The sequence below is a fragment of the Nicotiana sylvestris genome, chromosome 9 (genome assembly GCF_000393655.2).
Source record: "Nicotiana sylvestris chromosome 9, ASM39365v2, whole genome shotgun sequence".
NCBI lineage: Eukaryota > Viridiplantae > Streptophyta > Magnoliopsida > Solanales > Solanaceae > Nicotiana > Nicotiana sylvestris.
Window position 1 is genome coordinate 162,040,092 of NC_091065.1, and position 9,800 is coordinate 162,049,891.

The following is a 9,800-nucleotide window of genomic DNA, read 5'->3' on the forward strand; positions in this document are numbered from 1 at the left end:
GTTGATTTAAATTAAAGGTGGCCCAATCCGATTTTCTTCTTATTTCCAATGCTTCTTTTTTTCTTCTTTTATTTTTTCTTAAACTAAAATTAAATTCTAAAAATCCTAAATTATCCTATAGAGCTAAATTAATTTATAAAAGTGCAAATTAATTCTTAATAATAATTAACACACAATTAAATAACAATTACGATAAAATCACACAATTTGGACATTAAATGCTAAAAATGCAACGTACATTTTTTTAAAGATTTTTTTGTTCTGGTAAAACAAACTTAATTGCTACTAATTGTAGAATCAAATCCTAAATGCAAATGCGATATATTTTTGTATTTTTTATTAATTTAACAAATAAACATGCACGGACAAATACAAATAATTATCCAAAAATGCCACGAAAATTCTCAAAATTGCACACAAAGGAAAATTGTTTTATTTTGAATTTTTTGGGAGTAATTCTCGTATAGGGCAAAAATCATGTGCTTACACCTTTCATTTCGAATAGTAAATTTTTAGTAATATAACGTAATTTTGCTATTTTTTAATCTGATATATAATCTTACTATGTTTTATGTGGCTTTTCATTAACTTGTAACTTTATTTAATATCATTATCAACTACTGTTCTATAATATAATATAGATACATATATAATTTTTTAATCATAAAATAAATAATTATTTTGATTTAAAAATATTGCTTGAATATTTTAAATTTTTTAAATTTTAATAATATTTTTAAGTATTATATATTTACTTTATTTTATTTTCTAAACTCATGATTTATAAATATCCTCACATTATCTCTAATTTATTTTTATTATTCAATATTTTTAGTTTTTGATTTTGTATATTAGACTTGAATTACGTGGACTTACCCATATTATGACTTTTCTTATCACAATATAAAAGACTTTCTTATCTCAAATTTAAATTAGTTTTACCCCTTTTCTCTGTGATAAAAAATCTGAATTTTTATTTTTTCTCTATTTAGTGTTTATTTTTGATATTCTATTATTAAATTCCTAATATTATTACATTGTCATGTGGATTTTTATTAGCTTGTTCGAATTTAATATATATTTCTATCACACTCATTCTAATATAATATAGATAAAAATTAAATAACTTTCTCATCTCAAATTCAAATATTTCTTTATCATTCTATTTTCTAAATTGGACCGCATTTTCAAAAATTTATGTTATGCTTTCAAACTTAAACTAACTGCACTCAATTCAAATATTAATCATACAAAAATATTTTCTTTATTATCTAAATATTGTAGTAATATTTACATATAAGATATTTGTTTGCCCGATTTACCAATATTAATGTGACTTTATTATTATTGTTATTAAAATATTTTTTTACTGATTCTTTAGTTTTTTTTCTTACCTTATAAATAATTTGTATACTTTAATAAGATCTTATTTTGCTGCTTGAATTTATTAAATTTTTAACTCAATAAATCTTTAATATCTTAAGTAAATTTTAGTTTTATTTATATTTTAACTTACTCCAAAATATAAATAGTCATAGGTTATCTCAATTTACATATCTCTATATTTTTATTTTTTTCTATTATAGTTTTTTTAATTAATTTTTTACCTCCATATTTCTAGCTAATATAGAAGAAAATCTATGAGTTGATCAATATATAGATACATATATATATATATATATATATATATATATATATATATATATATATAGATTAAATTTGTCTAAGATCTATTTAGATTATGTATAACATTCATTAAACTACTTCCACTAATTATGTTTCCATTTATAATTTCTAATTATTAATGTTGTCCTAAAATTGCCAAGTGGCTTCATTTTAGCTTGCCACTTGGCTTAACCACAATGCATACTACTCTCCTTTTAATGTAATACTAGTACTAGTTTTAGTACCCGCGTGGATATATCATATCAAATTATGATTTGGATTATTTGAATTATGTGCAAATAATCTTAAAATTAAACCTTCTATATGAAAATTATAAATAATTATTAGATATTAATTAAGAAGAAGGACATGAAAATATTTCTCAAATCTCATGATGGATAACTTGTTTTCTTTTTTTATACCATAATAACCCAACCCCTCGATGTTGGCACTTGTATTTTGTTTTACGATCAATATTAAAGAATACTCAACATATAACATTGTGATATGTCTTGTTTGAGCATATTAAATAATATTATTTTGGCAAAATTCTTACTACCACTTTATTTTTCATCTCAATTTTAAATAAGTCTTATCCTTCTACATTTTTAGACACAATTTTTCTCTTTTTTTGTTCTTTGCTTATAGTTATTGTATTATTTATTACTTAATATTGTTATATTGTAAGATAAACATTTATTAGCATATAAATAACTTAATGTCTTACTTATTACCCTATTAATAATCATCGATAAATGTAAATTTTATTCTTAAAATTTAATGTATTTGTACTATCATCCTCTTACTCATAACTCTTTCATCATTCAAATCTATCAATAATATTTTTTTCTATTATTTAATAATTTAATTTATATATTTTTTAAATAAATTTATAATATAATTATCATTGCACTATCTCTATTTTCCTCTTTATACATTCTCTTCCCTACTAAGAAATTTTAATTAGTTTTTACACAAATATTTGACCCAAACTCAAAATAATATCACATCTTATTTAAAATATTACTTTGAATTAGTCTAAAAATTAATACATAAGTTCCTTTATAATGTTTCAAATCTATTGAATTTTTTATAACTATTTTTGTATTACGTGCAATTAAATTTTCTTTCTCTTTAAGTTTCGAGGTACACATTTAGCTTTTAATTTTTATTAATAAAATTACCTACATAAGATATTTATTTAATATGTTTAAATATTTAATTTGGTATCAAATTTTTATTTTTCTTTATCTAGCAAGACTTCAATTTTGTGGTCATATCCATATTTTAAGTGTTCTTATCATAACTTTAAGAACTTTCTAATCTCAAATTTAAATAGTTTTCTCTTTTTATTTTTAATATATTTTTTAAATTTTTAATTATTTTCTTATCTCTGCTATAATGTTATCTAATATGTAATATTATCACATTTCATGTAATGTTTTTATTAACTTTACACTTTATTTAATATTCTTATCCACTACTATTTTTAATATAATATAGATATATATGTAAATTTTTATATTAAATTAAATATTTATTTTATTTTTAAACTATTGTTTGAAATTTTTAATTTATTTAAATTTATTAATAATATTTTTGAGTTTGTCTAAGTGCCTTTTTTTTATTTTTTAAAGTAATTCTTAGTATAAATATCCTCACATGATCTCTAATTCATTTATATTATTTATTATTTAAATTTTTTTAATCTATAGACTTTAGTTATGTAGCCTTATCCACATGCATACTATTTCTTATTATACTTAAGCAAAATTTTCTCATCTCAAATTTAAATAATATTCTTTTTCTTTTGTATGATGAAATTTTTGATTTTTTCTCTATTTATTCCACAATTTTTATATTATATTATTCAATACTTGATATTATTATATTGTCACGTGACTCAATTTCTTATCATATTTTTTTATAAGCAAAATCTTATCTCAAATATTTACAACAATGGTTCCCACTATCATTTATATCTACATAATATTTATAAAAAAAAATATGAAATGGAAGAAAAGGGACCATGTTGTTAGTAATTCTAAAATAGAAATTCTTGTTTTTAGAAAGTTTTGGAATCTATTTACAATGAAAATAGAAGTCAATATTAGTTGATTTATACCTTTAAGTTAAATTTGATCAAATTTGTTTTGCCTTAATTCTTATTAGATTTTGTCCGAGTGCTTAATATTTGTTCTTCTTAAGTTAAATTTATTTAATTATATAATACATATTTATTTACGTATAAAATATTCATTTGCCCGATTTGTCAATATTAATATGACTTTATTATTCTTGTTGTTAAAATATACTTTACTGATTATTTAATTTTTTTACATTGTATATAATTTATATATTTTACGTAAGATCTTATTTTGTTGCTTGAATTTTTTTTAATTTTTAAAGTTAATAAATATTTAATATTTTAAATAAATTTTAGTTTTATTTTATATTTTAACTTACTCCAAAGTATAAATAGTCCTATGTTATCTCAATTTACGTCTTTCTATATTTTTTATTTTTTTCTACTATAGTTTTTAAATAAACTTTTTACCTCCATATTTGTAGCTAATATAAAAGAAAATCTATGAGTAGATCATTATATGATCTAAATGTAATAGATATGGATATAAATATACATATAAATATAAATATAGATAATAGATTAAATTTGTCTATGATCTATCTAGATTATGTATAAGATTCATTCAACTACTTCCATTAATTATGTTTCCATTTATACTTTATAATTATAGATATTGTCTTAAAATTGCCAAGTGACTTCATTTTAGCTTGTCACTTGGCTTAACCACAATGCATACTACTCTCATTTTAATATAATATAGATAGATATAGATATAAATATAAATGTAGATATGGATATATAGAAATAAATATAGATGACTTAATGGCTAATTGTTACTAAAAGGTAAGTTTTATAGAGCAGTAGTTAGACCTGCCATGTTGTACGGTACCGAGTGTTGGCCGGTTAAGAACTTACACATCCAGAAGATGCAAGTAGCAGAGATGAGGATGTTGAGGTGGATGTGCGGGCATACAAGGATGGATAAGATTAGGAATGAAGATATTCGAGAGAGGGTGAGCGTGGGCCCCATAGAGGACAAGATGCGGGAATCACGACTTAGATGGTTCGGGCACATTCAGAGGAGGAGCACTGATGCACCTGTGAGGAGGTGTGAGCGATTGGCGATGGTGGGTACGAGAAGAGGTAGAGGGAGACCTAAGAAGTATTGGGGAGAGGTGATCAAGCGGGACATGACGCGACTTAGGATTACTGAGGACATGACCCTAGACAGGGAATTGTAGAGGTCGAACATTAAGATTGAAGGTTAGAGGGAAGTTGTGAATATTTCTACAACGTACTAAAGTGAGCCTAACCAGTTAGGAGTTAGGCTTAGGATGCTACTGGTCAGCTACTGATGCAGGGTTTTATGCGCTGGGTATTAGTTTACCTTCCATCTCGCTCGTATTTACTATATTCTTTTATATTGCTGTTATTTTGCTATTTTAGGTTCCTTTATGTTATGTTATGTATTTTATGTTATTTTATTATGAGTCTATCGATGGTACTTATATATCGTCACTTGGTGCTTTCTTGAGCTGAGGGTCTCCTGGAACCAACCTCTCTACCCCTCGGGGTAGGGGTAAAGTCTGCGTACATACTACCCTCCCCAGACCCCACTTGTGGGATTATACTGGGTTGTTGTTGTTGTTGGTAAGTTCACCTATTTGTGACTTTTCTGGTAGTTTTTCGTTTAAAAAAAGAAAAACAATTATTCTATTGGAGAGTGGAGACCAATCAAAATGCAGGACAAAAAACAGAGAATAGGGGGGCCGCCCAATGATTTTGGTAATTCACCCACCAATCGAAATTAACCTCTAATTAGCCAGTTGGATTGTCCCACACCTACAGCGAAATACATTTAACAATCATAATGGCTGTCCCGTAAATTCATGTTCATTCAGAGGGCAAATCCGTGACTCTCGCTTTATCTTCTATCATAATCATCTGATTCCATCGCCTATGTACAATTCTCATATTTAGTTAGTAATAATGTCCCAAAGGTTCAATTGAACAAAGACAAATCGACAGAAACATTGTTTCTTTTTTGAGAAAGAGAGAGAGAGAGAGAGAGAGAGAGAGAGAGAGATCTCAGCTATATTGACATTTTAACAGATCTCTCTCGCTCTCGTTTTTGACCCCTCGCGTTAGCCATGGGTCTTTGGGAAGCTTTGCTCAATTGGCTTCGAAGGTATATTTCCAATCTAATTCTTCGTTTTTCCTTTTTCATTTGATTGGGTACCGAGTTTAAAAAAGAAATAAAACCTTTTAAAAGTTGTCGTCTAAAACGAACAGCTATAAATCTCATTAAGGTAAAATTGAAAATTTGAAAGTTAAAAAATTGTTTTCAAATATAAAAATGTGTTATTCTTTTTGACAGACTAAAAAGGAGAGTGGAATGAAATGTAAAAGATTCATAATATAGTGAACTTCAACTCAAGTAGTTTAGGATTGAGAGTTAAGTGATTGATGTAATATCTCCAACTCCTTCCTCGCTCTTCATATGCATTTACAATATAAAGGATTTTGGGAGCTCTTTGTTGTTGATTTTAAATCATTTAGAAACGATTCCGCTGAACGGAATGTTTCGTGTTCTGGTAATTCGGAATTTTATCAGTTTTATGAGTTGAATGTTGATTTATGATTGCTGGTGCTTGTATTGTCCATTTTTTCGGGAATTTGATTGAGATGAGGAATATAACTCTTCGTGATTAGCATTAATTGTTATTGACTTTGTTGAGATATAATATGATGGGAGTAATTAAAAGCACGTACTCTCTCTGTCAGCTCAAGCTTTTAGATTAAATGGTCACGCACTTCACAAGACTCATTTTAGGTGGCAAGAGGCATTGATTTACCGAGGTTTTACTATGAATTTTATCTAGAAACCTTGATAACTTTGGCGACCACATGCCCTCATATTTTAGAAATTTATGTTGCTGAATTTAATGACATGCAAAACACAAAGACAGAGCCAAACCTGTGGAAGTGGGGATTAAGAGCAGTATAGTTAGACAACTTCCCATGTATTCTCATTATCCAGAGTCCAGACTCTTCCCCCGTGCACGGAGGACATATAAGAAGTGTCATTTATTTCTATGACAAGATCTTGTGTGAGGCTTCTCTATTTTTTGGCACACTTCATGTATAAGGGTATTTATCCCCTTCACTAACGAAATTTTATTACCTTAAAAAAAAAATTCTATGACAAGAAATTTTGATCCGTGGTTCAACTGAGTACTCTTTAACCTTTCAGACTTAAATAGACTCTAATTCTAGTTGCAATATTCATTCAGATGTCACGTAGTGAACTATTGAAAATTTGTTAATTCGTTGTTCTAATCAAGCTTGGGACTTCCTGTCTTGCACACACCAATTTTTTTTGTAACTTGCCAGTAACATTTTCGTCCGCCTAAGTTCTTGTGTTCTTATTACTTTTAGGCTTTCTTTTTTAAATTCATGTATTTTCATGGAGGTTTATTGCTGTAGACAGATTGGTTGCGTGGTCTTCGAGGCCTCCTCTCTCTCTCACAAGAAGCATAATTTATCTGTGTGACTGAGATGATCTGTCAAGTGTCAGTGTCATCTGATCCCAATGATTGGACACCTGTCCTAGTTTTTCAAAGAACTAGATGACGAAAGGTGAAAATGTGAAATCAATTTATTAAATAAATGGTGGCCCCTTCTCCTTTTATACATTTTTGGCAGTTGAGGGTGCGCTATGTGCTTCTATCTTATTCTTGAACTTTCACTGGAGCTCAAGAGGGCTGGTTTGGGAGATGAACTAGATCAACAGACTAATTATTGGTAGATCTGCAGTATTTTCCATCCTTCCTGTGTTAGTAGTTTCATGCCGTGTTGTGCAACTTGGACCTCTTACTTGCTACATTTGTTTTTGGTCCCTCAACTTAGCCTTTGTGTGTAATTGTTACTTCAGCTTTTGGACCGTGGCTTAAAGTTTGAGTACTGTAAGTTATTGTATCTTTATTTTCAGAGGGCTTTATACACACGTCGGAGTTGCCATTTTGCATATGCACTTGTATTTGATTGCTTTGCCTCTCCTTTTATTATATATGGATTCCTCATATCAGCTCATTAAACTTGTTTTTCCTTCAGCCTCTTCTTTCAGCAGGAAATGGAGCTTTCTTTGATAGGGCTGCAAAATGCAGGAAAAACATCACTTGTAAATGTCATAGCTGTAAGTAGATAAGTAGTGATTGTTCTTCTATGCTTATTTTTCGTATCCTTTTGCTTCCATGTACCCTGATGGAATTTGGTGCCTTATTAATAATTGTTCGACCTGTTACTCTTAGACTGGCGGATACAGTGAAGACATGATACCAACGGTAAGTTATCTCCTAGCTCCTAGTTATAAGCCAATTTCAATGCGTCATATTTATTAGTGATAATACTACAAATTCTACTGGATGTTTAGGTGGGATTTAACATGCGGAAAGTGACTAAAGGAAATGTGACTATAAAATTGTGGGACCTTGGAGGTCAACCCAGATTTCGCAGTATGTGGGAAAGATACTGTCGTGCAGTTTCTGCTATAGTGTATGCATCCATCTTCAGCTTATTTAATTACATTGTGTGGATGTTAATATTCCTTCCTCATTGATCTTTTATATATGGAAGTAAATGAATCCAGTTACATGCTTAGTATTACTTTCACTTATACAAGCATATTCACTGCTACTTGAGTTTTTTGAGTGCTCGTCATTTTGCATAATCATAATACTTTTGGGTTGCATAGTTTTCTCCAACCATGGTTTGTCAAAAGAACAGCCGCTAGTTCAAATTACCTGATCAGGCTTTTGACAGATTCATTTCTAATATACCTCACGGGTGGTAGAATTCCTTTCTTTTAGCCGGTTTTTCTTTTTTCTTTTTTTAAATTATGAAGGAATTTTACTAATGATCCTGGTAGCCATTGTCATATCTTGTTTTTGATTTTTTTCCCCAATGTCCTTCCCTGCAGTTATGTTGTTGATGCTGCTGATCATGATAATGTTAGTATTTCAAGAAGTGAAATTCATGACCTGCTGAGCAAACCATCATTGAATGGTATTCCGTTGCTGGTATTGGGTAATAAGATTGACAAGCCTGAAGCTCTTTCCAAGCAGGCTTTGACTGATCAGATGTAAGCAGATAAAATTCCACGAGCGAAAAATATTGTCTTCTTTCATTTTGGCTAAATGGTTGGAAAAGCTTGTGGTAGGAAGCAAATTCCACTGCATTTCCTTCTGTTCCTGTTTTTTGAACAGGACGAGACTTATCCCTCGTGCTACCCCTCCTTTTTTTTCCTTCCTATTTTTACCTCAATGAAACGTTGCATTACATGTTTTCTTCATTTGGAGTCTTTCTGAATGATCTGTTATATTGCAGGGATTTGAAATCTGTAACTGATAGAGAGGTATGTTGCTATATGATCTCATGCAAGAATTCCACCAATATTGATTCAGTCCTTGATTGGCTTGTTAAGCACTCAAAATCAAAGAGTTGAGCGTAATATTCCTTTCTCGTACTACTGATCAGTTTGTTGAATTTGTGAGGCTATTCCTGCTGCTGCGTTTTCCAGAGTTCTCTTGTATGTAAATTATTTTTCTTTTCCCAATTGAAGGAGTTGGTATTGTATTTTAGTTTGTGTTGTCTCCGCCTGCAGTTGTGTATGCCTCTTCCCTCTTATGGAGATATGATTCGCTAATGTGTTTTGAGAGGTACTTTCACTGATTAATTGAAGGAACTAAATTGATTTGATTTTCCTGCTTATGTACAATAGTCGCAGCAGTTGATGCCAAATTGTATGTATATCCACCTATGAGAGCTTGAAATGATCAGAGTAAATTGCCCTTAGGCCTTTGTAATACAGAAGCATGATGTGTGGATGAAACACACATCATAGTTCGAAAAATTTGGTATTTAAGTGGTAAAGGATAAAGGGGTGAGCACATTATCTCCGGAGTTTTAAACCGTGTATGATTGGCTTTCAAGGATTTTTCAGTCCGGTAATTCCTTGCCCCCTTGGAATGACAGGGGTTCGTTTCTT

The 9,800-nt window shown here is 29.3% G+C and overlaps 1 protein-coding gene across 1 annotated transcript; it reads left to right on the forward strand.

Moving 5' to 3' along the window:
* Positions 1-5,603: 5,603 nt before the first annotated feature.
* On the forward strand, positions 5,604-9,511 carry LOC104246913 (ADP-ribosylation factor-like protein 8b). The gene is made up of 6 exons (XM_009802821.2): positions 5,604-5,942; positions 7,868-7,949; positions 8,065-8,097; positions 8,187-8,308; positions 8,733-8,894; positions 9,140-9,511. Exons 1-6 carry the CDS (start codon positions 5,905-5,907, stop codon positions 9,255-9,257), a joined length of 555 nt encoding a protein of 184 aa, XP_009801123.1. The 5' UTR covers positions 5,604-5,904; the 3' UTR covers positions 9,258-9,511.
* Positions 9,512-9,800: the final 289 nt, after the last annotated feature.

Coding starts and splice junctions, on each gene's coding strand:
- LOC104246913 (XM_009802821.2), top strand. CDS start 5,905: ATGGGTCTTTGGGAAGCTTTGCTCAATTGGCTTCGAAG. Junction 5,943..7,867: donor TTGCTCAATTGGCTTCGAAG/GTATATTTCCAA, acceptor TTTTTCCTTCAG/CCTCTTCTTTCAGCAGGAAA. Junction 8,098..8,186: donor GTGAAGACATGATACCAACG/GTAAGTTATCTC, acceptor CTGGATGTTTAG/GTGGGATTTAACATGCGGAA.